The 27628-nt window shown below is 40.6% G+C and overlaps 2 protein-coding genes across 12 annotated transcripts in view; one reads left to right on the forward strand and one right to left on the reverse strand.

Annotated features, from left to right (window-relative positions):
- RAD51B (RAD51 paralog B) overlaps positions 1–12712 on the reverse strand; it is a 975550-nt gene extending 962838 nt beyond the window's left edge. For all 10 annotated transcript variants that reach the window (XM_060174759.1, XM_060174760.1, XM_060174758.1 and 7 more), the window contains exons 1-4: positions 12640–12712; positions 11137–11250; positions 8222–8335; positions 5340–5456 (exon numbers count right to left, since the gene is read on the reverse strand). In XM_060174759.1, the coding sequence (XP_060030742.1) occupies positions 5340–5456; positions 8222–8335; positions 11137–11220 (315 nt within the window). In that variant the 5' untranslated portion in view covers positions 11221–11250; positions 12640–12712. The remainder of the gene's footprint in view (positions 1–5339; positions 5457–8221; positions 8336–11136; positions 11251–12639) is intronic.
- Positions 12713–15399: 2687 nt separating this feature from the next.
- The window catches only part of ZFYVE26 (zinc finger FYVE-type containing 26), a 106709-nt gene continuing 94480 nt past the window's right edge, over positions 15400–27628 (forward strand). For both annotated transcript variants that reach the window (XM_007525810.3, XM_016189448.2), the window contains exons 1-5: positions 15400–15538; positions 16054–16329; positions 19056–19134; positions 26156–26245; positions 26722–27241. In XM_007525810.3, coding sequence (XP_007525872.1) covers positions 16136–16329; positions 19056–19134; positions 26156–26245; positions 26722–27241 — 883 coding nt within the window. In that variant the 5' untranslated portion in view covers positions 15400–15538; positions 16054–16135. The remainder of the gene's footprint in view (positions 15539–16053; positions 16330–19055; positions 19135–26155; positions 26246–26721; positions 27242–27628) is intronic.

Here is a 27628-nt window from a genome sequence, read left to right on the forward strand (position 1 = left end):
TAACAGTACCAAAATGTGGAAGCTCAACAGTACACTTCTTAACAACTTCTGGGTCAAAGAGGAAATCAAGGAAGAAATCAAAATGTTTCGAGAGTTCAATGAAAATGAAGACACAAGCTATCAAAATATTTGGGACACAGCTAAAGCAGTCCTAAGAGGGAAGTTCATAGCTATACAAGCACACATTAGGAAACAAGAAAAGGCACAAATAAACAGCCTGATTGCACATCTTAAAGACCTAGAAGAAGAACAACAAAGGAACCCTAAAGCAACCAGAAGGACAGAAATTACTAAAGTTAGGGCAGAAATAAATAACATTGAGAATAGGAAAACCATACAAAAGATCAATGAAAGTAAATGTTGGTTCTTCGAAAGAGTAAACAAAATCGACAAACCTTTAGCCAGACTCACAAAACAAAAAAGGGAGAAGACCCAAATAAATCGGATAGTAAATGAAAGAGGAGATATCACAACAGACACTGCAGAAATTCAACATATCATGCGAGGCTTCTATGAACAACTATATGCCACCAAGCTAGAGAACCTGGAAGAAATGAATGATTTCCTAGATACCTACCAACTTCCAAAACTAAGTAAAGAGGAAGTGGATAACATGAACAGGCCCATCACAGCTAATGAAATTGAAACAGTTATCAAAAATCTTCCCAAAAATAAAAGTCCTGGACCAGATGGTTTTACAAATGAATTCTACAAAACTTTCAAAGAAGAACTAATACCTCTACTTTTAAAAGTCTTCCAGAAGATTGAAGACACTGGAATACTCCCTGCCAGCTTCTATGAAGCCAACATCACCCTGATACCAAAAGCAGACAGGGACACAACCAAAAAAGAAAACTACAGACCAATATCTCTGATGAACATAGATGCGAAAATACTGAACAAAATTCTAGCCAACCGGATACAGCAGTATATCAAAAAGATTGTTCATCATGACCAAGTGGGGTTTATCCCAGGCATGCAAGGTTGGTTTAATATACGTAAATCAATCAATGTGATCCACCACATCAACAAAAGCAAGACCAAAAACCACATGGTCATATCAATAGATGCAGAGAAAGCCTTTGACAAAATACAACATCCCTTTATGATCAAAAAACTACAAAAAATAGGAATAGATGGAAAATTCCTGAAGATAGTGGAGTCTATATATAGCAAACCTACAGCCAACTTCATACTCAATGGTGAAAAACTGGAAGCATTTCCCCTCAGATCAGGTACTAGACAGGGCTGCCCACTATCACCATTACTATTCAACATAGTGTTGGAAGTTCTTGCCATAGCAATCAGGCAGGAGCAAGGAATTAAAGGAATACAGATGGAAGAGAAGAAGTCAAACTCTCCTTATTTGCAGATGACATGATAGTATACATGGAAAAACCTAAGGAATCCAGCAAGAAGCTTTTGGAAATCATCAGGCAATACAGTAAGGTGTCAGGCTATAAAATTAACATTCAAAAGTCAGTGGCATTCCTCTATGCAAACACTAAGTTAGAAGAAATTGAAATCCAGAAAGCAGTTCCTTTTTCTATAGCAACAAAAACAATAAAATATCTAGGAATAAACCTAACCAAAGAAGTGAAAGACTTGTATACTGAAAATTATGAGTCACTACTCAAAGAAATTGAAAAAGACACAAAGAAGTGGAAAGATATTCCATGCTCATGGGTTGGAAGAATTAACATCATCAAAATGAATATATTACCCAGAGCCATCTATAAATTTAATGCTATCCCCATCAAGATCCCAAGCACATTTTTTAGGAGAATAGAACAAATGCTACAAATGTTTATCTGGAACCAGAAAAGACCTAGAATTGCCAAAACAATCTTGAGAAAAAAGAACAGAACCGGAGGCATCACACTGCCAGATCTCAAACTATATTATAGGGCCATTGTCATCAAAACTGCTTGGTACTGGAACATGAACAGACACACTGACCAGTGGAATAGAATTGAGAGCCCAGAAATGAGGCCCCACACCTATGGACATCTAATCTTTGACAAAGGGGCCCAGACTATTATATGGGGGAAGCAGAGTCTCTTCAACAAATGGTGTTGGAAACAATGGGTTGAAACATGCAGAAGAATGAAGCTGAATCACTGTATTTCACCAAATACAAAAGTAAATTCCAAGTGGATCAAGGACTTGGATGTTAGACCAGAAACTATCAGATACTTAGAGGAAAATATTGGAAGAACTTTTTTCCGCATAAATTTTAAAGACATTTTCAATGAAACGAATCCAATTACAAGGAAGACTAAGGCAAGTATAAACCTATGGGACTACATCAAATTAAAAAGCTTCTTCACAGCAAAAGAAACCACTACCCAAATCAAGAGACCCCTCACAGAATGGGAGAAGATCTTTACATGCCATACATCAGATAAGAGTTTAATAACCAACATATATAAAGAGCTTACCAGACTCAACAACAAGACAACAAATAACCCCATCCAAAAATGGGGGGAGGACTTGGACAGAATATTCACCACAGAAGAGATCCAAAAGGCCGAGAAACACATGAAAAAATGCTCCAAGTCTCTGATTGTCAGAGAAATGCAAATCAAGACAACAATGAGATATCACTTCACTCCTGTGAGAATGTCACACATCAGAAAAGGTAACAGCAGCAAATGCTGGAGAGGGTGTGGGGTCAAAGGAACCCTCCTGCACTGCTGGTGGGAATGTCAATTGGTTCAACCTCTGTGGAGAACAGTCTGGAGAACTCTCAGAAGGCTAGAAATGGACCTACCCTATGATCCTGCAATTCCCCTCCTGGGGATATATCCTAAGGAACCCAACACATCCATCCAAAAAGATCTGTGTACACATATGTTCTTGGCAGCACAATTTGTAATAGCCAAAACCTGGAAACAACCCAGGTGTCCAACAACAGATGAGTGGCTGAGCAAGTTGTGGTATATATACACAATGGAATACTACTCAGCTGTAAAAAATGGTGACTTCACCGTTTTCAGCCGATCTTGGATGGACCTTGAAAAAATCATGTTGAGTGAAATAAGTCAGAAACAGAAGGATGAATATGGGATGATCTCACTCTCAGGCCGAAGTTGAAAAACAAGATTAGAAAAGAAAACACAAGTCGAACCTGAAATGGAATTGGAGTATTACACCAAAGTAAAAGACTCTGGGGTGGGAGGGTGGGTGGGGAGAATACAGGTCCATGAAAAATGATGAATGAAATAGTGGGGTTGTATTGCTAAATGGGAATCTGGGGAATGTTACGCATGTAAAAAAAAAAAAAAAAGAAGTAGAAACGCAAAGCAGAAATTGACTGAGTTTGGAGTATGGCACCAAAGTAAGAAAGCAGAAGTATACTAGAGTTTGCAGTGAGTACCTCCCTAATACTTCCTCTCCACTTTTCCAAGCTTTGGGTCCATGATTGCTCAACAATTTGTTTGGCTTTGTATGTTAACTCTCTTTTCAGTCACCAGGTTCCAGGTGTCATCAGGATGCCGGCCAGACTTCCCTGGATTGAAGACACCACCAATGTGTCCTGGAGCTCAGCTTCCCCAGAGACCCATCCTACTAGGGAAAGAGAGAGGCAGACTGGGAGTATGGACCGACCAGTCAACGCCCATGTTCAGCGAGGAAGCAATTACAGAAGCCAGACCTTCTACCTTCTGCAACCCTCAATGACCCTGGGTCCATGCTCCCAGAGGGATAGAGAATGGGAAAGCTATCGGGGGAGGGGGTGGGATATGGAGATTGGGCGGTGGGAATTGTGTGGAGTTGTACCCCTCCTACCCTATGGTTTTGTTAATTAATCCTTTCTTTAATAAAAAAAAATTAAAAAAAAAAAAGAAAAAGAAAAAAATAATTATAAAATGTTGCCAGGGGCCAGGTGGTGGCGCACCTGGTTGAGCGTACATGTTACAATGCGCAAGGACCTGGGTTTAAGCCTCTGGTCCCCACCTGCAAGGGGAAAGCTTTGCAAGTGGTGAAGTAGTGCTGCAGGTGTCTCTCTGTCTCTCTCCTTCTCTGTCTCTCTCTTCCCTCTCACTTTCTGGCTGTCTCTATCCAATAAATAAATAAAGACAATAAAATTAAAAATACAGTGTTGCCCAAAGGGCTGTCATTGATCACTTTAACAACCCAAAGTCTTTTGCCCTATTATAAAGAGGACTCCTTGAGAGCTCTCTGCCACTCGTGCTTTGCGGCCTATGTGTGCCTATGCATATACTTTGCTTTCCTACTCTTTTTTTTTTATAGTTTTTTTTTTTTTTTTTATTTATTTATTCCCTTTTGTTGCCCTTGCTGTTTTATTGTTGTAGTCACCAGTGATGTCATTGTTGTTGGATAGGACAGAGAGAAATGGAGAGAGGAGGGAAGACAGAGAGGAGGAGAGAAAGACAGACACCTGCAGACCTGTCTCCCTGCCTGTGAAGCTACTCCCCTGCAGGTGGGGAGCCGGGGGCTCGAACCGGGATCCTTACACCGGTCCTTACACTTTGCGCCACCTGCGCTTAACCTGCTGCGCTACAGCCCGACTCCCTGCTTTCCTACTCTTACAATAAATGACTGACTTGCCTAAGCTGATGGTACCAGAGCAATTCTTCCCTCAGAATTCTAGAACAACAATTAAAAAAAGAATTCTAAAACAAATGACAACACCATCTATGCCCACTTATACTGAGTCCCCTGTGCAGTCAAAATATGTTTTCTTTTGTCTGATTTTTCAAATAATAAGTCTTTTAGGATGTGAGGGTGATCTGGCTGCAACATCTGTCACCCCATTGACTGCCAGAGTCACTGGCTGGCTAGGTGGGTGTCCCCTTCCTCTCCCACAGCTCCATGTGCGTCCTTCCTGAAGCTGTGTGCTCGGTGAAGAGGACAACCTTCCCCAAATAGAGTCGGACTAGTCTTCGATACAGGGTATACGAGTAGCTGTGCTTCCCTGCTAGAACCTCCAAATAAGCTCTCAAATAATAAGTCTTTTTTTTTCTTAAATATTTATTTATTCCCTTTTACTGCCCTTGTTTTACTGTTGTAGTTATCATTGCTGTTGTTGATGTCATCGTTGTTGGGTAGGACAGAGAGAAATGGAGAGAGGAGGGGAAGACAAAGGGGGAGAGAAAGACAGACACCTTCAGACCTGCTTCACCACTTGTGAAGCGACTCCCCTGCAGGTGGGGAGCCAGGGGCTCGAACCAGAAGCCTTAAGCCAGGCCCTTGCACTTTGCGCTACATGCACTTAACCCACTGCATTACCGCCTGACTCCCAATAAGTCTTTCAACTAAACTTTTCTCCCTGGTTTTGAAGGTCAATGGAAGAAATTTTGGAAAGGTCTCTCTACCTCTGTCAGGGATCCACAAGCAACACCACCATGCAAGGCTTCATCCAAAGCAGGTAGGGTTGTAGATAAGAATGCTGGCAAGAGAGCTGCAGACCTTTGTGTCTGTATCTCATAAGCCTGAAAAAGATACAAGATTAAGTTCTTTTTAACAGTCATGTCTCTTCAAACACATAAGTCAGTTCCAAACCTCAAATTTCAGTATCTGGAATCCCAATCCATATTATCCTCTCTCATCCTGTTACTTGTTTATTCAACTTTTTTTTTTTCTTACCTCTAGAGTTATTGCTGGTGTTCGATGTGGGTGCTACAAATCCACTGCTCCTGGTAGCTATTTTTTTCCATTTTATTGGATAGGACAGAGAGAAATTGAGAGGGCAGGAGAAAACAGAGAGGAAGAAAGAAAAATAGACACCTGCAGAATTAATTTACCGCTTGTAAAATTTTCCCATACAGGTAGGGAGCGGGGGCTTGAAGCCGGATCCTTACTCAGGTCCTTGTACTTCATACTATGTGAGCTTAACTGGGTGCATCACAGCACAGCCCAATAATAAAAAAAAAAAGTATTCTTTTTTTTTTTTTTAATCATGTCTACCATGTACAAAGCCAATATTTTGAAAAGCCTAACTCATGAGATAGAAGGTATGAAATAGTTGGGAGAATGTTACCAAAAAAAAATGAAACTCAACTTTTCTCAAAAGTCAGGATAAATTTTTAAGTATTAAGCCAACAGAAAGTTTAAATGCAATATGGTATATTACATGCAATAAACTAACCAATGTACGAAAAGCTGTAATATTTTATAGTGACCTTCTCAAAATTCAGGATGTCCTATACTGAGTTGTCAGAAAAGTCATGATGCATTTAGCACTGAAAAACATGGAAAAATACATCATGACTTTTCCAACAACACAATAATTTACCTACAAGGTCACAAATTCCATCCAAACAAGCAAAACACAAAGATGACCTTCTGAAATGTCAGTTACAGAAAAAAAAATTTTTCCTACTGTTCCTTTATACCTGTCATTAGGAACTATGTTTGTTCCATGAGCTTGTAAATAAAGCTTTTTTTTTTTTTTCATATATATCCTTATTAGAGAACTAATGCTATGGTGTAAGTGTAGAATTTTTGTTTTGTTTGTACTCATCTATATCTTTGTTTTAGACACACCCCCCAAAAATGGTTTTTTTATTACTTGTGTACCATGCATGATACCACTGAGTCCCCTACCCAGTAAAATTGTTGTTTTATTATGTTTTTAGAGACAGACACAGAAAAGGAATACTGCACCACTCTTTTCTTATTTTATTATTTACTTATTTGTTGTCTTTTTTGTTGCCCTTGTTGTTTTTTATTGTTGTAGTTATTATTGTTGTTATTGATGTCATTGTTGTTGGGCAGGGCAGAGAGAAATGGCGTAAGGAGGGGAAGACAGAGGAGAGAGATAGACACCTGCCGACCTGCTTCACCACTCGTGAAGCAACTCCCTTGCAGGTGGGGAGCTGGGGGCTCAAACAGGGATCCCTATGCTGGTCCTTGTGCTTCACGCCATGTGCGCTTAACCCGCTGTGCCTGACTCCCTGCACCACCATTTTCATCCTTGGTGCTAGCCATGGTGATCCCAGCTGGCTCTAGGGATCAAGCACAGCGTCCAAATATATAAAGCATAGATTCTATCAGGTCATCCAAAAATATTTTAAATGAGAAGCCTGGGAAATGGTGCAGTGAATAAAGCATTGAGGAGGAGGGGGGAAGATAAAAAAATAAATAAATAAATAAATAAAGCATTGAACTCTCAGACATGAGGTCCCAAATTCAATCCTCAGAAATGCCTGTGTCACAGTGATACTCTGGTTGTCTCTTTCTCCTCTTTTCTCTCATTGACAGATAAATATTCCTTAAAAAATTAGTTTAAGGGGCCGGGTGGTGGCACACCTGGTTAAATGCACACATTATAGTGTGTAAGGACCCAGGTTCAAGCTCCTGACCCCCACCTGCAGGGGGAAAGCTTTGCGAGTGGTGAAGCAGGGCTGCAGGTGTCTCTCTGTCTATCTCCTCCTTCCCTCTTTATTTCTGGCTGTTTCTATCCAATAAATATAGATAATAATAATTAAAAAATTAGTTTAAGTGGTCAGGGAAGTACCGCAGTGGATAAAGTGTTGGTGTCTCAATCATGAGGTCCTGAGTTCAATCCCTGGCAGCACATGTACCAGAGTGATGTCTGGTTCTTTCTCTCTCTTCTCCTAACCCTCTCATTAATAAACAAATAAAATATATATAAAAAATTAGTTTAAATGGGGGCTGGTTTGTGGTACACCTGGTTGAGTGCACATGTCACAATGCACAAGGTTCCAGGTTTGAGCCCCTGGTCCCCACCTGCAGGGGGAAAGCTTTGAGTGGTGAAGCAGTGCTGCAGATGTCTCTCTGTCTCTCTACCTCTATATCATGCCCTTGCTCTTGATTTCTGGCTGTCTATATTGAAAAATAAAATAAAAATAAAAAGAAATTTAAATGAATAATTTGTAAAAATTAGTTTAGGGCGTCGGGTGGTAGCGCAGTGGGTTAAGTGCACGTGGCACAAAGCACAGGGACAGGGGGTAAGGATGCCGGTTCGAGCCCCCGGCTCCCCACCTACAGGGGAGTTGCTTCACAAGCAGTGAAGCTGCAGTTGTCTGTCTTTCTCTCCCCCTCTTTGTCTTCCCCTCTTCTCTCCATTTCTCTCTATCCTATCTAACAACATCAATAACAACAGCAATAATAATTACAACAATAACACAACAAGGGCAACAAAAAAGAAAATAAATATAAATATAAAAAAATTTGTGATAAGCATTTCAAAATGAAAATCAAAATCAAACCATGATTAGATCAGTAGATTTACCGTTTGCATCTGTGGAGCACAGGCCCTACTAACCATACACAAAAGTTCATGGACACCTCCATAACTAAGGCCAGTCATCTTCATAAGCTCCAGTGGAGAAAGACATAAAAAGTCCTAAAGAAAATAAAGAGAGTCTATTAAGTACATATGTAAAACAAAGATACTGTACACATGGATATGCAACTGAAAGGAAAGTCTATACTGTCATGTATAGATAAGTAAATATGTCTAAACTAAAATAAATAATTGTCTTGGGGTCTGGGTGGTGGTATAGCTGGTTGAGTGCACATTATAGTGCACAAGGACCTGGGTCCAAGCCCCCAGCCTCCACCTGCACAGGAGAAGTGAAAGAGTACTGCAGGTGTGCTCTCTCCTCATTTCTCCTTCCTTCTCAACGTCTCTGTCTCTACCAGAAATAAATAATTTTTAAATGATTGTCGTAGCTTGTAATTATTCAGTTTAGTTGGATGATTAATATATCAAAGGACACAATAAGTAATATCACATAGCAGCTACATCCAACCTAGGTGTATTTAAGTATTGCACTTGTGTCTAAGTTTGAGCAAAAGTAGATGGTCAGAAAGTTTCAGGGTATTTCACACGAAGCTATAAGATCACTCAGAAAAAAAAAAAATTTGCGGGCAGGCGGTGGTGCACCGGGTTAAGAGCATATAGAACTACACAAAAGGATATGTGCAAGGACCCAGACTCAGGCTGCCACTCTCCACCAGCAGCAGGGATGCTTCACGAGAGGTTGAGCAGGTCTGCAGGTGTCTTATCTTTCTCTCCCTTTCTCTGTCTTCCCTCCTCTCTCCATTTCTCTCCAGCAATGACATCAATAACAACTATAATAATAATAACCACAACAATGATAAAAAAAAAAAGCAAGAGCAACAAAAAGAAAATAAAGATAAATATTCTTTAAAAGATAATATTTTGGGAGTCAGGCAGTAGCGCAGCGGGTTAAGTGCACGTGGTGCAAAACACAAAGATTCCAGTTCGAACCCCCAGCTCCCCACCTGTTAGGAGAGTAGCTTCACAGGCGGTGAAGCAGGTCTACAGGTGTCTATCTTTCTCTCCCTCTCTGTCGTCCCCTCCTCTCTCAATTTCTCTCAGTCCTACACAACAATGACAGCATCAATAACAACAATAATAACTACAACAATAAAACAACAAGGGCAACAAAAGGGAATAAATAAATAAATATTTAAAAAATAAGTAAGCTGGTTCTTACAAGATTGTTAATAGGTTCCAACTTTTAAAAAAAGCTATTAAAAATAGATAATCTTTTTGTAAAAAGAAATATTTTCTAAGAGAGTAAAACTGACTGTGGAATGAATTGTTAAACTTCATACTTTTAGGAGCATATCAAAATATAAACATGAAGGGCTGGGATGAGAGCTCAGCCTGTTAAAGCACCAACTTACGTGTCTAAGGTTCCAGAATTCACAGGTTCAATTCCTAGCACCCAACTGATGCCAGAACTCTCGCAGTTCTCTCGTCTCTCAAACCTCTCATTCTTTCTCTTTCATAATAAAATATATATATAGGGGGGCCAGGCGGTGGCACACCTGGTTGACAATACATATTGAGTGTACAGGGAGGGACCCAGGTTCGAGGCTCTGGTCCCCACCTGCAGGGGGGAAGCTTCACGAGTTATGAAGCATGGCTGCAGGTGTCTCTCTGTCTCTCTCCCTCTCTCTAGCTCCCCTTCCCCTCTCAATTTCTCTTTGTCTCTTTACAATAATAAATAAATAATATTTAAAATATATATATATATATAGGGGGCCAGGTGGTGGCATACCGTGTTAAGCACAAGGCTGAAGTGCAAGAACCCGCACAAGGATCCCAGTTCGAGCCTCCGGCTCCCCATCTGCAAAGGGGTCGCTTCACAAGCAGTGAAGCAGGTCTGCAGGTGTCTATCTTTCTCTCCGCCTCTCTGTCTTCCCCTCCTCTCTCGATTTTTCTCTGTCCTATCCAGTAACAACACCAACTATAACAACAACAAAATTGAAAAACTGGCCACCAGTGGATTCGTGGTGCAGACACCCAGCCCCAGTGATAACTCTGGAGGAACAAAAAAAACTATATATGTAAAACTTTTTTTTAATTTTTTAAGTATTTATTATTTATATTCCCTTTTGTTGCCCTTGTTTTTTATTGTTGTGGTTATTATTGTTGTTGTTATTGATGTTGTCGTTGTTAGATAGTACAGGGAGAAATGGAGAGAGGAGGGGAAGACAGAGAGGGGGAGAGAAAGACAGACACCTGCAGACCTGCTTCAGCTCCTGTTAAGCGACTCCCTGCAGGTGGGGGAGACGGAGGCTCCAACCGGGATCCTCACGCTGGTCCTTGCACTTCGCGTCACATGAGCCTAACCCTGCGATACCTCCGACTCCCAAAGATTTTTTTTTATTTTGCTTTAATGAGAATGAATAAATTCGGTTCAGTGAATTATGTTTGGGTGGGAGTCGGGCGGTTACGCTGCAGCTGGTGCAAAGCGCAAGGACTTGAATAAGGATCCTGGTTCGAGCCCTGGCTCTGCACCCGCAGGGGGGTAGCTTCAGAGGCAGTGAAGCAGGTCTGCAGGTGTCTGTCTTTCTCTTCACCTCCTCTCTCCATTTCTCTCTGTCCTATCCAACAACGACAACAATAACTATAACAATAAAAAACAAGGGCAACAAAAGGGAATAAATAAATAAAAAGTAAAAAAAAAAGAAATTATGTTTGGGAATATAACCTATATGGCTAGTTATTTAAATTCAGCCTATGGAGAGACATCATCATTTATCTTTTTTTTTTAATTTTCATATTTCAGCTATTAGTGATTTAGGGCTTATTTAAGAATTATGAAGGTATACATAAAATTAACTCAGACTTTAAGTTTCTCACTGAAGAAAAACAGTGAATTTTACCTTGCAGGTAACAATCTGATGTCTGCTTAAACGGTCACACATCTCCTGTGACAAGCCCACTCGTCTTAGTTTCTTGCTACCCATTCCTCCAGATGCAGCATAACACACGAAAACCTTGAGTAACATAGGGAAACAACATAAATGATAGTAGACGGGTAATACAAAACATTCTACAAAATTAAAAGTCTTATCAGTCCCTACAGAAACAAAATAAACTATTATATTTAAAGTATTACTGATAAACTAAGAGACAGTTGTAGATGCTTTAAAATAGAGACGACAACTGTAGGCCAAGCACACACACAGAGCTTACAAGGCATGAGCACCTGCATTTCACACAATTTTTCGATACTAATTACCTAAGCATAAGGCTTCCTATCTTATTGCATCTTAATGTTTTCAAAGTATTTATGGATTTGATTTAGATGTGTAATTAACTGCCAAGCACATTTCCAAGTATCACTCCTAAAGAGTTGCACTGTAATTACACCTGTAGATCACTGACTATATGTCAGGCACAGTTCCAAATCTTTAATCTGCTCAAGATGCTGTACTTGTGTTCAATATTCTTATCAGCATATCACTAGGTCTGAGTGTTTACTTCTTCCAACAGAGTTCAAGTTTCTACTGCAGGTGTGTGTGTGTGTGTGTGTGTGTGTGTGTGTGTGTGTTTCTGAGCATAAGACACATTGGAGGGTGAGGGAATATATTCAGATCTATACATCAAATTTCTCCACCCTTGGAGAACGCTTCTTGTTAGATGCTTCTTGTTAAATGCTCTGTGAAAATTGTTAAGTAACAATAATGGCTGGAGTGGGAGAGAGGGACATAGCATAATAGTTATACAAAGAGATTCTCAGGTCCCAGGATGCCAGATTCAATCTCCTCTACCACCACAAGACAAACCTGAGCAGCGCTCTGGTAAAAATAAAAAATAAATGAATGGATAAACAAAATGATGTTATTTATTGAGCCGTGAGTACATGTCTGACACTGATCCAAGCGCTTCCAATGTTTTGTTCCACTTTACAAAATATGGACTGCAAAGTCTAACCGCTAGCATATGGTGGAGCCTGCATTCCAGTGCAGGGATCTGATTGCAGAGTCTTCGTTATTAGCTACCTCTCCAACATGAGCTAAGCCTCAACCTCCCCTGATAACGGGATCCCCTGCCTAGACCCCACAATGACCTCGAGTGGGGAGGCGGTGGGCATCAAGAGACAACACCATCCCAGAATTCTATTTTAAAATGAGCTTTATCCAAAGAGGAGCAGCGTCCAGGGACCTCCCAGCAAAGAAGCTCAGGTTACTTCACTCCCCGACCCCAAGATCATCGGGGTTCTTGTACAGATCACCGTGAATTGTAATGGGTTTGTTCTGCATCCCAAACTCTCCACTTCCCCCATATCAATACCCACGGACCCAGGGAGGGAGCAGAAAAGAATGAGAGCACCCCCACTACCCCCACCCCCACGACTGCCCCCCACATGAAACTTTCAGTACCGGATCTGAAGCATCCAACTTTCAAAGTTTCCCCAGCCCTCACTCAGTTCCCCCACGGGGACCGACTCAAAACAATAGAAACTCTGATTGGGTCGTCACCCTGACAGGATTGTCCAATCATAGCAGCACTGGGCCCCCAGGTCAGCTTTGTTGCTTGCTGGGAATTGTAGTTCAATAAAGCGAGCATTAGGGAGACCAAGCTGGTTTCTGATAGCAAGACATCACCACGAAGAACTAAGCAAAGAATACCTCACCTGGAAATTTTTACTTTCTTTCTTTTAACCACTGTATTCAAAATTTGCTTTAAAAATTTGGTCCATGGCCCCAGAGGAGGAGAAATGTTAGGGGAAGATGACCAGAGGGCTCTGAACTCCAATTCAATCAAGGCCTAAAGAGAGAGAGAAGAGGAAAAAAGAAAGGACATTCCGAAGGAGCAATAGGTGGAAGTGTGACTTAGAAATAAAGAGGGGGTGAGGTGGGGGTGGGGGCAGCGGGGACTCACGGGTTAATCGCATATAATAGGAAGCGCCAAGGACCTGCACAAGGATTCGGATTTGAGCTCCCTGCTTCCCACCTGGGGGGGGGGGGGTTTGCCTCAAGAGCTGTGAAGCAGGTTTGCAGGTGTCTATCGTTCTCCCATCCCCACCCCCGTCTTCCCCTCCTCTCTCGATTTCTCTGTCCAGTCCAATAACAAGGGCAACAAAAATGGCCTCCAGGAGGAGTGGATTTGTAGTGCAGGCAAGGAGCCCCAGCGATAACCCCAGAGACAAAAAAAAGTTTGCAAATAAAATCACACAAACTGAGCATGCATAATGGGGAAAAGGGAGAGTCCACAGTTGAAGTACATGAGCAGAAATCTGACAGAAGTTTTGGAGTATAACGGAGAAACAATGGTAAACATTACCTTAAGACCTGCAGTCAGATTATTATGTTTAAAAAAAAAAAAAAAAAAAACTTTGCTCATTGTTTGCTGCCATATCATCCTATACATACATCTACTTCATAATATAACCCACTGTAATTATTGACCTGTACTCATCACCAAAATGAGCCTTTTGAACTTTTGCACTGCGTTTCACTCGATTTCTAACTAGGACTCAACTTACCTTTCACTTAACAATTTGTCAGGAAAATATGCAAAGAAATTAAGCAGAAGAAAATGAGAATTGACAAATTCTTAATATTTTTTTCTCTCTATCCAAAATAAATAAATGTTTTTAAAAGATTCTGTCGTTATAAAAAAATGAAAGTGGGCAGGGGTAGGTAGCATAATGGTTATATAAAGACACTTTCATGCCTGAGGTTCATGAACCTGTTCAGTCTCCTGCACCACCATAAACCAGAGCTGAGCAGTGCACTGGTAAAAAAAAAAAAAAAAAAAAACAATTAAATAAAATTTTAAAAATGAAAGTATAAGTACTGGAAAGACAGCATAATTATGCAAAAGACTTTCATGTCAGATGGAAGTAGATAGCATAATGGTTATGCAAAAAAGACTCTCATGCCTGAGGCTCCAATATCCCAAGTTCAATCCCCCTCACCACCCAGAGCAGATCAGTGCTTTAGAAAAAGTAATAATAAATAAATAAATAAGTAAATAAAGGCTTTCATGTCTTAAGCTCTGAGGTACCAGGCCAGTCGCCAGCCTAGAGTTGAACAGTGTTTGGGACCTGCTTCACCACTTGTGAAGCGACCCCACCCCCTGCAAGTGGGGAGCAGGGTACTCAAACCTGGTTCCTTCGACCGGTGCCGGTGCTTGCACTTTGCACCATGTGCACTTAACCCAGTGCACTATCGCCCCGCCCCTTGTGTGTATCTCGTTAAAATTAATAAATGTTATTCAATGGTTATGCAAAAAGCTCTTGTGCCTGAGGCTCCAATCTCAGCACCACCATAAACCAGAGCTGAGCAATGTTCTGGTCTCTCTCTCTCTTTTTAAATATTTATTTATTTATTTATTACCAGAGCACTGCTCAGTCTGGTTTATGGTGGTGTGGGGGATTGAACCTGGGGATTCTAGAGAATCACTTTGCAAACCATTATGCTATCTACCCCTACCCTTTTTTCCCTCTCTCTTCTCCTCTCTTCCTCACTCTCTCACTCTCTCATAAATGAAAGTATTTACTTATTTATTTTAAACACCAGAGCACTACTCAGCTCTAGCTTATGATGGTATTAGGGATTGAACTTGGGAGCTCAGAGCCTCAGAGATAAAAAAAATATTTTTGCATAACCGTTGTACTGCCTCTCCAGCCTTTAATAAAATATTTTTTAAATTTCTTTATTGGGGAATTAATGTTTTACATTCAACAGTAAATAGAATAGTTTGTACATGCATAACACTCCCGTTTCCCATATAAAAATACAACCCCCACTAGGTCCTCTGTCATCCTTCATGAACCTGTATTCTCTATACCCACCTACCCCAGAGTCTTTTACTTTGGTGCGATATAATAAAATATTTTTTTAATGAAAAAAAAAAAAACCTAGTAAAAGCCCAAATGATCAGGATAGCAAAGGGGGCAATGTGAAAGGCTCCAGCTCTTCTCTGAGTGTCCTCAGAAGCTGGTAAAGGACTGTCACTGGCATTTACTTCAACGGCTGTTGGGGGGGGGGGTTCAGGAAAAAAAAAATCACGGGACACAACGATGCCACCAGCTGCGGAGCTGTCAAACTGAGAGGAATGGTCACTAGTTAGATCTCCAAGAAAGCTATTTCCAAACAAGTGAGGCTTTGTCATGTGATCCAAACAAATATGGCGTCTTATTTGCATCTTCTCTTCATTTAGCCAATAGGAGCTGTTGCTCTTTTGTCCTGCGCCTTCTGAAAAGGATTTGTCACCTGACTCCGCTCAACATGGCTGCGTTCTTAGCTCTGGTGCTTTGGGCGCGAGGAGCAGGTGAGTTCTAAGCACATTGGAGAGAGGGTGGGGGCGCTGTCAACGACCCCAGTAGCAGGTGTCCCTGCGTCCTAGCTCCCATCACTCACCACTTCTGGCACAGATTCGTCTCTTATTTTTCCATACTCTGTCTTAAGATGAGATTCAAACTCGGGAGGTTCCTGCCAAAAGATGAGATTCAAACTCGGGAGGTTCCTGCCAAATTTCTCATCCTCGAGAGCCGACCACCTGGGGATCTGAAGCTGAACTGTGCTTAAAGTTCAGAAGGGAGTGCGGACGTAGAGTTATGGGTCTGCGCCGTGGGCTAATACAAGGATAGTCATTAATTATTGAATCCGTTTAGAGCGATCCATTCTGTGAGGGGAAAGGTGGAAGCTCTCAAAAAAGACCAATTTTGTTAAGTCAAACTTAATACTAGAATTAGGAAGACAAACTCCACGTTTCCCAGTCTAATCAGTATTTTCTGATTTGGCTAAAAAAAAAAATTTTTTTTTAATTCTCGCCTGTGTTTCTAGGAATTAGTCCACGAATGAAAATTTGAGAATGTAATTTTCTGTGCAATTCATCTCAACCTCCCTGCACTCTGTGCTGGGGAAAATGCTTCATCCATTTGGAAAAGAGGAAACTGCGTCCCAAAAGCAGCTTTTTGGATTTTTCTGTGACTGCCTTCAGAGAGGAGAATGGGAGCTGGCACAGGCATGTGTACCTCAGCTGCACGAGGCACAGGGGGATATCCCCCAAAAGGTGGAAGACATACTGCAGGCGCTGGTGGTGTGTCCAAATCAGCTGAGGTAAGAAAACTTTCTTCCTCCCAAGCAGTCACAGGACAGGAAACACAAGGTTCAACATCTGATTTAATGGACATCCTCCAACTACCCTCCAGAGAGTTATCAGAAACAGTAGATTTCACATGTCCCCAAAACACTGCAGTAATGCATATTAATTAATCAGTTTTAACTTTGAATTGTCACTTGGAACTACATTTACGTATGGTTAGCAAACCCTGAACCTACTATTTATTTTTATTATCATTAAAACAGATGATGGAACTGCATTGCAAAGCAAACTCTGCTATATTCTTGCTTATGACATTGAAAATATGATTGTAGCTTTAACAAAGGACTGGAGGAAGTGAATGAACTTCAAACTTTATTTTGAAATAATTATTAACTCACAAGAAGTGTAAGAATAATACAAAACTACTTTTTCTTACCTATACTAGTTGTGGCATCTCATATAACTATAATACAATGTCAGAATGAGGAATTGACACCAGTTAACATACTATTAAACTTATTTAATATGTTTATATAATAACTATAGACCTTATTCAGATTTCGCCACTTTTTAAATTTGCGTTCATTTTTGCCTGTATACTTTTTTTTTTTTTTTTTTTTGCCTCCAGGGTTATTGCTGGGGCTCGGTGCCTGCACCATGAATCCATTGCTCCTGGAGGCCTTTTTTTTTTTTTTTTCCCTTTTGTTGCCCTTGTTGTTGTAGCCTTGTTGTGGTTATTATTGTTGTTGTTGATGTCATTCATTGTTGGATAGGACAGAGAGAAATGGAAAGAGGAGGCGAAGACAAAGAGGGGGAGAGAAAGACAGACACGTGTAGACCTGTAGATAGTGACAGGCAGTGAGGAAGAAAGGGACAGAGAGGAGAGACACCACAGAATTGCCTCATTACTCATAATACTTCCCCTCTGCTTATGCTCCTATGTGGTGGCGAGGGGCTCAAACCCTCATCCTTATGCATGGTGTAGTGTGCACTCTAGTTGTTGAGCTATTTCCAGACCCTATTAGCCCAAATTTTTAATGAAGTTCTTCCTAACAATGCTATTAATAACTGGTGGTATATGAGTTAAAAGTACTGCTCCTTTGCCCCTGTCCTTCTTAGTTTGTGTGTTATACTGCTTAACGATTATGTTAGCATATATAGAATGGAGACTTAGGTGATACTTCCTTTAATTTTTTCACTTAAATGTGTATTCTAGTCACTTACTCTCTAATTTAAATTACTAGCTTTAAAGAAAGGTTTATAGATTTATTTTTTTTAAGATTTTATTTATTTATAAGAAAGATAGGAAGAGAAAGAACCAGACATCACTCTGGCACATGGGCTGCCAGGGATCGAACTTGGGACCTCATGCTTGAGAGTCCAAAGCTTTACGACTACGTCACCTCCTGGACCACAGGTTTATAGATTTCTATAACCTTGTTTTTAGCATGCTATTAAAAATAAAATTTTATGAAGTTTTTCCTTTTTCTTTAAGACTCCTGATTCAGTTTTTATGTTCATGAATATACTTTACAGAGCTGTAGCTATGGGTGAGGGTGATAGCATAATGGTTATGCAAACAGACTGTCATGCTTGAGGCTTTAAAGTCCCAGGTTCAGCCCCCCACACCAACATAAACAAGAGCTGAGTTAAAAAAAAAAACAAAAAACTGTAGCTATTATGGTTTTCTATGTAATTGGCTTCTTTGTTTAAAAGTCATGAAGGAGGCCCAGGTGGTGATGTACCCTTTCGAGCAAACACACTACCATGCACAAGAACCCAAGTTCAAGTCCCAGGGGTGGTGGACCAGTACTGTGGTGATTCTCTCTGTTTTCCCTTTCCTCCCCTATATCTAAATTAATAATAATAATAAACAAAGAAATAAACTTGGCCCAGGAGGTGAAATCATGAGTGTGCATTACAGCACTGGGAAATTTTTTTTTGTAAAGACTAAATAGGAAGGTGGAAGTATGAGTGAGATTTAATTTTTTTTTCCTCCAGGGTTATTGCTGGGACTCGGTGCCTGCATCACAAATCCACTATTCCTGAAGGCTTTTTTGTTTTTTTCTTTTTTACCTTTTTGTTGCCCTTTTTTTGTTTTGTTTTGTTATTGATGTCATTGCTGGATAGGACAGAGAGAAATGGAGAGAAGGGGATGACAGAGAGGGGGAACGAAAGACACCTGCAGACCTGCTTCACCACCTGTGAAGTGACTCCCCTGCAGGTGGGGAGCCGGGGGCTCCAACCAGGATCCTTACACCGCTCCTTGAGCTTCGCGCCATGTGCGCTTAACCCACTGTGCTACCGCCCAGCCCTCGTTAGGACAGTATCTTGACAGTTCAGGTTAAAAATAAACTAAGCAGGGAGTCGGGCTGTAGTGCAGTGGGTTAAGCACAGGTGGCGCAAAGCACAAGGACCGGCATAAGGATCCCGGTTCAAACCCCGGCTCCCCACCTGCAGGGGAGTCGCTTCACAGTCGGTGAAGCAGGTCTGCAGGTGTCTGTCTTTCTCTCCTCCTCTCTGTCTTCCCCTCCTCTCTCCATTTTTCTCTGTCCTATCCAACAACGACAACAGCAATAATAACTACAACAATAAAAACAACAAGGGCAACAAAAGGGAATAAATAAATATTAAAAATAAATAAATAAACTAAGCAATGTAGTCTAAATCTTAATTCTCAAAAGAGAAAGGGTCAGTAGAAAAATTTTTTTAAAAAAATCTTTCTTTTCACATTCTTCAGATGTGGACAGGACATCAGCCCTCAAAAACTGGCCTGGTTCTGGCTTCTTGTACTAGAGAAATGGATGGCCCTAAAAAAGGTAAATCGGTTTATAGTTTTAAATATTGTCCTGAATCTGTGACCAAGAAGAATTGGAACTATTTATAAGATTTTCTTTCTATGAGATTTGTCACATTCCTCTCAATACTTACAGTTAGAGTAACTTAAATTTGCATCACCGTCTTCTTATCTAAATTCATTCATTAATCTAGTAGCATACACTGGAACACAGCACCATTAGAGGTGATACCATTTTGTTAAATACCATTGTGCCTGTAGAAACTTTTCTGAACTCAGTAAATGTTTTGAAATATCAAAATATGAACCTCATAGTAATCAAATAGTAGAGAATGGAACAGACTGAAATGAAACTTGGTTCTTCTTCCAAATATCTTATTTTCTTTGTGTGAAAACCAAGAATAGCCAGAACAGTCCTGAGATAAAAGAATAAAAGTGGAGCAGGAGTAGATAGCGTAATGGCTATGTTCACAATCTGAGCTCGATGCCCTGTGCTATATGGGAGTGCATCAGAACTGAGGGAAGTTCACATACTGTGGTTGTTTTCCCCTCCCTTGCTCTATCTGAAATGACAAAGAGAATAAGAAAGTTTGGAGTGGTAAGATTGCACGTAAATGAAACCTTATCATTAAAAAAAAATTTTTTTTTAAATAAAGAAACAAAGAGGGAAAGTTAAGTAAAAGAAAATTTGTAAAGAAATGCTTGGGGGCCGAATGGTGGCACTCCAGGTTAAGCTCACGTAGTACAAAGCTCAGGGACCTGTGCTATTATCCTGGTTTAAGCCCCTGACTCCCTACCTGCAGGGGTGGTTGCGTCACAAATGGCGAAGCAGGTCTACAGATGTCTTTCTCCTTCTCTGTCTGCCTCTCCCCTCTCAATTTCTTTCTGTCCTATCCAAAAAATTAAAAATTGGCCACAGAAGCAGTGGATTCGTAGTTTAGGCACTGAGCCCCAGTGATAACCCTGGAGGCAATTTAAAAAAAGGAAATACTTTTTGAAATTCATAAAGACTTTTTAGACATATCTGATAAATGTCAGAAACTAAGATTGAATAAAGAAATTTTCTAGGGGCTGGTGCAGTGGCACACCTGGTTAAATGCACACATTAGTAAGGACCCAGGTTCGAGCTCCTGGTCCCCACCTGCAGGGGGAAACTTTGCAAATGCTGAAGCAGTGCTGTAGGTGTCTCTCTGTCTCTCTCCTTCTCCTACTCTCTCAATTTCTGACTGTCTCTATCCAATAAGGAAAGAAAGAAAGAAAGAAAGAGAGAAAGAAAGAAAGAAAATAAAAATTAAAAAACGAATAAATTTTCTGAGATAATTTTGTGTTAAACCTCAGGTTTTAAGATTTAAATTAGCAGTGCCTGGCTTAGAACAGAAATAAATGACTAGTCCAAAATCACACTTTCAGCCGAGGCCCAAGCTTTTCCAATTTCAAGCCTTCAATACTTTCTACTTTTTTACTGAAATATTATTTTGTAGCCTTGTAGAATTAAAAGTAAAAAATAAAAAAAAAAAAAACCCTACAAATCGCATTTTGTAAACATCTGTAATCTGGTCTAAGCTCTTTGTCCTTTCAACAGTTTTGTCTTTAGTCACCGTTTTCTTTCACCCTTCTTCACATAGCTGTCAAAAATGAACAGCATTTACTAATCAAAATGTATCTCATCCTGGCTTTTGCCTATTGTCTAGCAAACAAAAATGGGGCAGGGAGATTGGTAGGAGAGGCTCACAGGAAAGGGAAGAAAGAGAAGCAAAGTTGAAAAAGAACCCCTGAATAAGAGTTCCAGGCCTAAAAGAAAAAAATCTGAACTAAACTATACAATATAATCTTTAAAGAAAAAAAAAAGTCTTCATGTTCCTGAGAAGGCTCTTTCCATTGTAAACATGGAATTTGCCAAAGCAGATGAACTTTCCCCTTAGTAGAGGGTATTTGCTTGCATTAAGACTGATTAGTTGCATAAGATGATTGACTCCATTATGACCAATTCTCTGAACATGTTACTCAACCAGCTCAGGTGGCAGATTTCATTCTGCTGACTCTTTAGTACAGACTTGTTCTTTTTCCCAGTATCGAAGATTATTCGGTCCATAAGTTCAGTGACTTGGTTATTTCTTTCTTTCTTTATGATCTTTCTTTCTTCTTTCATTTTATAATTTTTATTGATTTTTTAAATTATTTATAAAATGGAAGCATTGACAAAACCATAGGATAAGAGGGGTGCAACTCCACACAGTTCCCACCATCAGACCTCTGTATCCCATCACCTCCTTTGATAGCTTTCCTTTTCTTTATCCCTCTAGAGTGTGGACCCAGAGTCATTGTGGGGTGCAGGAGGTGGAAGGTCTGGCTTCTGTAATTGCTTCCCCGCTGAACATGGGCGTTGACAGGTTGATCCATGCTCCCAGCCTGTCTCTCTCTTTCCCTAGTGGGGCGGGGCTCTGGGGAAGTGGGGCTCCAGGACATATTGGTGGAGTTGTCTATTTAGGGAAGTCTGGTTGGCATCATGGTAGCATCTGGAACTTGGTGGCTGAAAAGAGAGTTAACATATAAAGCCAAACACATGGTTGACTAATCATGAACCTAAAGGCTGGAATAGTGCAGATGAAGAGTTGGGGTGTCTCCATTTTGTAGATAGTGAGTAGGCATATTTTAGTTCTATTCCAAAGGGCCTGTGACTATCTTTGATAAGGGGGCCCAAAGTATTAAATGGAGGAAGGAGGCTCTCTTTCTTTCTTTCTCTCTCTCTCTCTCTCTCTCTCTCTCTCTCTTTCTTTCTTTCTTTCTTTCTTACCAGAGCACTGCTGAGCTCTTATGATGTTGCTGAGGACTGAACCCAAGACCATTGGTACTTCTAGCGTGAAAGCCTTTTTATATAACCATTAGGCTATCTCCCCAGCCTTTGCCTTGGCAATTTAAACAGTCATGGGACTATTTTAAACTTAAGGACCTAAAAGAACTTAGAATGTTTACTAAAGACTACAAGGACTGCAATTTTAAATGCATGCTTGGTGTGGAGTACAACAAGGCCAGTTACTGTCCAGGAGTGATTTTCATTGTCTAGGAACTGTCTTTAACTATTAGTTGAAACAGTGATTATGTTTTTCCATTTCCCTCTTACAGTTTTGCCTTTTGCTCCTTTATCATGTAGTTATTTGCCTCTACATGTACAAGAATTTGTGTAAAGGTTTTTTTCATGAACATACAATCTTTAATAACATATAGTAAAACTTGTTTGGTTACATTTGCTGCAATTATTTTCCCCATTATATTGCTTTCCCAGTAACATAGTTTTGTTTTGTTAAGTAAGCAAGTATTTCACTATATTTCTTCTGATAAGATAGCCCACTCTGTTCCTCCTTTTTTTTTTCCTCCAGGGTTATTGCTGGGCTCGGTGCCTGCACCATGAATCCACCGCTCCTGGAGGCCATTTTTCCCCCTTTTTGTTGCCCTAGTTGTTGCAGCCTCGTTGCGGTTATTATTGCCATTGTTGATGTTGCTTTGTTGTTGGATAGGACAGAGAGAAATGGAGAGAGGAGGGGAAGACAGAGAGGGGGAGAGAAAGACAGACACCTGCAGACATGCTTCACCGCCTGTGAAGCTACTCCCCTGCACGTGGGGAGCCGGGGGCTCGAACCGGGATCCTTACACTTTGCACCACCTGCGCTTAACCCACTGCGCTACTGCCCGACTCCCCTTTTTTTTTTCTCCTATGTTTTATTTATGATTACCAGTGGGTTACAAGATAGCAAGATGAGTATAGGGTATATTTCCAAACTGTATACATCACCAAAGTTGTGTGTCTGTAACCTCCTACCTCCCCCCAAATATAACTACCAGAGTTGTCACAAAGTATTAGAAACAGTTTGCCTTCTTCTATGTAAATTTATAAGTGCATAGGTTATATTGCCATATTGCATAGGACTGTTTAATAGACTGAAGTTTATAAATTTGTAAAATGCCATGCCATTGATAATATTCACCGGTAAATGAATTTTCAGTAACTTGAATGGATGATCATATTAAACTATATGGGGGAAAAAAAACAGTTTTAAAAACAGAGTATTTGGTATGCATGCATTTTGTATAGATTGTAGTCTGGGTATCCTCAGATTGCAGTATTAATAGTAGTTCTTATTCAATAGAAAGATTTGGGGTGTGTTTATTTTCATTTGCCTATTTACATATTCCAATTTTTCTACATTGAAAAATCTTTCCTTTTATAAAAATTGTGTTTAGAAATTTTGAGGAAATGCATGCCTATTTTAGGAATGTTAGTCATTTATAATCATGCACATGAATAAAATTAATTCACCATTAAAATAACTACAAGCTATAAGCTAGATTAAAATTCTAAACTTTTTTTATTATTTTTTCTTTTTTCTTTAATATTTATTCTATTTATTTATTCCCTTTTGTTGCCCTTGTTGTTTTATTGTTGTAGTTATTATTGTTGTTGTCGTTGTTGGATAGGACAGAGAGAAATGGAGAGAGGAGGGGAAGACAGAGAGGGAAAGAAAGATGGACACCTGCAGACCTGCTTCACCGCCTGTCAAGTGACTCCCCTGCAGGTGGGGAGCCGGGGTTTGAACCGGGATCCTTATGCCGGTCCTTGTGCTTTGCGCCACCTGCGATTAACCCGCTGTGCTACAGCCCGACTCCCTATTATTTATTTTTTTTACCAGAGCACTGTCCAGCTCTGGTTTATGGTGGTGTGGGGGGTTGTACCTGGGACTTTGGATCCTCATGCATGAGAGTCTCTTTACATAACTATTATACTATCTATACCCACCCAAAATTCTAAAATCTTAAAGCATTGTTCTTTTAAGGACCTGCAGTTTGGACATCATATCTCCTTCCTCTCAATCCTCAATAAAATAATGAATTTTCTCTACAAGTTTACAATCATTAGTGATAAAAGCACAGTAAGAAAACAGACTCTTGGACATGCTAAATCATACAATCCTCTTATGTGATAAATGGCAAATAAAGCATGATCCAATATTCTAAATGGCTCTCCCCCCCCCCCAGGTGTTTTTTGCCTTGGATTAAAAGACCTTTCAGTAAAACTCAGTATGTTTAGCCAGCTACCTGATTTATAGGTATCTCTAACTTCAAGCAGTGTCTCTCAGGATAAGTCCTAGACTCTATCCTTTATTTGATTTTGTGTTGAGAGAAAGGGAGACTGTGTTTTAGTTTTAAGAACCAGGTAAAAGGATGTTAATTTAAAACAAGCAGACACAGGAAGGATCAGAGGGTTTCTCTCCCTTCATACAAGACACCCTCTGATGACATATCTCATTAACAGACATTGGGGTCACTTTTTAATTTTCATGTTTGAAATAATTGAAAAATATTTCCTATTTCATTTTTAAAGATAATATTTTTGAAATGTACAGTATGTCATGACTTTTTTTTAATTCAAAGATTAAATGAGATTGGGGAATTTTTTTTTTAAAATATGGCACCCTATACTGGCACATAATTTCTGTTTGATTAATACTAGGGCCCCTCCCCCTTTGCTTTTATTTTTCAACTGATAATGCCAAAGCCAGGGATCTGAACCAAAAGAGGATCATGTGGGTCATAGCCTCCTAAGCTTATTCTTAACTGGGTGCTTTAGAGAAAGCCAGGGGGAGACTTTTGAGAAAAGACTTATAGTAAAAGAAAGTCATAGGAAATGAGCATGAATTGAAGTTGTAGATGATCCATTTGTGATTTAGTTGGGGGAAGGTGGTGTGTTCTAAGTATAGCCGTCTTAATGTATAAGGAGAAGTATCTGGACTAAAATATCCAGGAATTTAATGATTAAAAGTACCTTGGGGGGCGGGGAGGCAGCTCAGTAGTAAAACTTGTTACTTCCATGCATGAGGTCCTGAGTTCAATCACCTGGGCATCAAAAATGAGAATGAGGGAGTCAGGCTGTAGCACAGCGGGTTAAGTGCAGGTGGCGCAAAGCACAAGGACCGGCCTAAGGATCCTGGTTCAAGCCCCCAACTCCCCACCTGCAGGGGAGTCACTTCACAGACAGTGAAGCAGGTCTGCAGGTGACTATCTTTCTCTCCCCCTCTCTGTCTTCCCCTCCCCTCTCCATTTCTCTCTGTCCTATCCAACAACGATGACATCAACAACAAAAATAGCTACAACAATAAAACAACAAGGGCAACAAAAGGGAATAAACAAATATTTTTTTTAAAAAGAATGAGAATGGGTGGAGCTTCATAGAGTGGTGTCTTGGTCAGTTGTTCTATCTGTCTCACATGGTCAAAAATCTAGAATGGAGTGGTACAGGCTGTAGCACTCCTGGTTAAGAGCACACATAAGAACCCAGGTTCAAGCCCCTGGTCCCCACCTGCAGGGGGAAAGCTTCACGAGTGGTGAAGCAGTGTTGCAGGTGTCTTTCTATCTCCCTCCCTCTCTACCTCCTCCTTCCCCTCAATTTCTGTCTGTCTCTATCCAATAAATAAATAAAGATACTAATTTTTTTTTTAAAAATCTAGAATGAAAATTGTTGTCCAGAGAGGTAACTCAGTGGTATCACTCATGCACGAGACCCTAAATTCATTCCCTAGCACTCCATTAAAAAAAAAAAAGTATTTACAGTGACTAATAAATGCCGTATGGATGTGAAACTATATACCTGAAGTCTTAAAATGTTGTAAACCACTGTTAAATTGAAAATTGTGGGGGAAAAAAAGGACTTTGTCTTAGAGAAACAGCTGAAACAAGATTAGCTGAAGCAGACTGAGTGTTGGTGCACCTGATTGAGTGCACAAGGACCCAGGTTCAAGCCCCTGTTCCCCATATACAGGAGGAAAACTTTGCAAGTGGTGAAGCAGGGCTGCAGGTGAGGTGTGTCTCTCTGTTTCTCTCGCCCTGTCTTTCCCTCTCCCCTCTTAACTTCTGACGGTCTCTATCCAATAAATAAAGATAATAAAAAAAATTTTAATTAAAAATATAGGGTTAACTAGAGCATAATATTTATTAAATTTGTTAACTTAACCGTATGCCTAATCTCTGCTTCCTTCTTATGATCCCTTTAGAAACTACTTCCTAGTGTTTTCCGGAGAAAACTTGAGTTTCTTTTATTGTCAGGAGACCTTCCTGGTGACATTCCAGAAGACATCCTCAAGGTGAGAGGGGACTCTAGGGCATTCTCTCCAGGTTACAGTTACTCAGCAAGCTCATCTTTCAAGGACTCAGCAGACAGGTTCCCAAGTTGTTCATAATTCTCTATTTTAAGAGAAGTCTAAACTAGCTTGAGACCCTTTGAGGGGAGTTTAGAGTTAAAAAGGGGACAAGCTTGAGCATGAAAGCCTTGGGCAATAGACCGCCCCTACTCTTGCCCCAGTCTTTTCATTTATAGAATGAGGTAATACTCATGTCTTCCTCTTAAGGTGACTGTAAAGATTAATTTGATTTTCTGTGGAGAATGCTCAGTGTTTAATAAGTACTACAGTGTTGACTATTGCCATTTTAGTCATCACACACACACACTCACACTCATGCACACACTTATAGTCTGAGAAGAGAAAAGCTCCCAGGCATAACAAATGGTGACATTCTAGACATGCCCACTATATAGTCCTCACAATGTTTTTCTATTTAGGAGCTGTATGAAATCTTAGCACAAGACTCGGGCCCTGTGTTTGATGGAAATCAGAGACAGGAGAGCTGGGCCCCACAGCTCAGCTCAGTAGCTGTATCTGTGCTCTGGGACCTTCTGCAGCAGGCTCCCCAGCCTACACAGGCCCTGCTGCAGCTCCTGCTTAGAGGGGATGACGGCACTGGCTGCTGTGGCTGGCCTCTGCAGAAGGCTCTTGTGGACCTCATTCGAAAAGCACTGCGGGCTTCAAGGGACCCTACCTCTTTGACTCCTGGGGTAGCAGGCGCCATCTATGGGGTCCTTCGCACTCTGTATTGCCCTGCAGAGCTGCTTGGGCCCGAGCTGCATCTCCTGTGTGAGGAACTGCTGGATGCCTGCAGGGCAGAAGGAAGCCCCCTACAGGAGGAGCAAGTTCTGGGCTCCCTGCTGCACAAGACTGGACGGGTCCTGGTGTCCCTTTATGGCCGTACCTATGCAGAGAAGGTCACCAAAAAATCACCAGAGACCACTCCTTTGGAAAAGGGTATGTGTTCCACTGGTTGTTTCTCCTTATGTGTTGATAGTCCACTCAGCCCAATCTTTCTAAAGGTTCTCTAGTCTGGCATTTTCTTGTTGCTCAGGGAATCTGATGGGAGAAGCTAAGCAGAATCAGGTCAGCTGTTCATTTACAAAAGCACAGTTTCATGGTCTGCTTCCAGTTGGACACATCGGCCTTGCCATGCACATGTGACCCCGGTTCAAACCTCAGCACCACGTTGGAGTACCACAGCACCAGGGACAACTCTGTGCTGTGATAATCTGTTCCCCACTCCACCTTGATAGAACAAATAAGAAAGCAGCCTTGGAGCAGTGGAATTATGCATTCACCTCTAAAATAAAAACATAAATCCCATAGTGTTCAGCTGGAAAA

The sequence above is a fragment of the Erinaceus europaeus genome, chromosome 16 (assembly GCF_950295315.1).
Source record: "Erinaceus europaeus chromosome 16, mEriEur2.1, whole genome shotgun sequence".
Lineage (NCBI taxonomy): Eukaryota > Metazoa > Chordata > Mammalia > Eulipotyphla > Erinaceidae > Erinaceus > Erinaceus europaeus.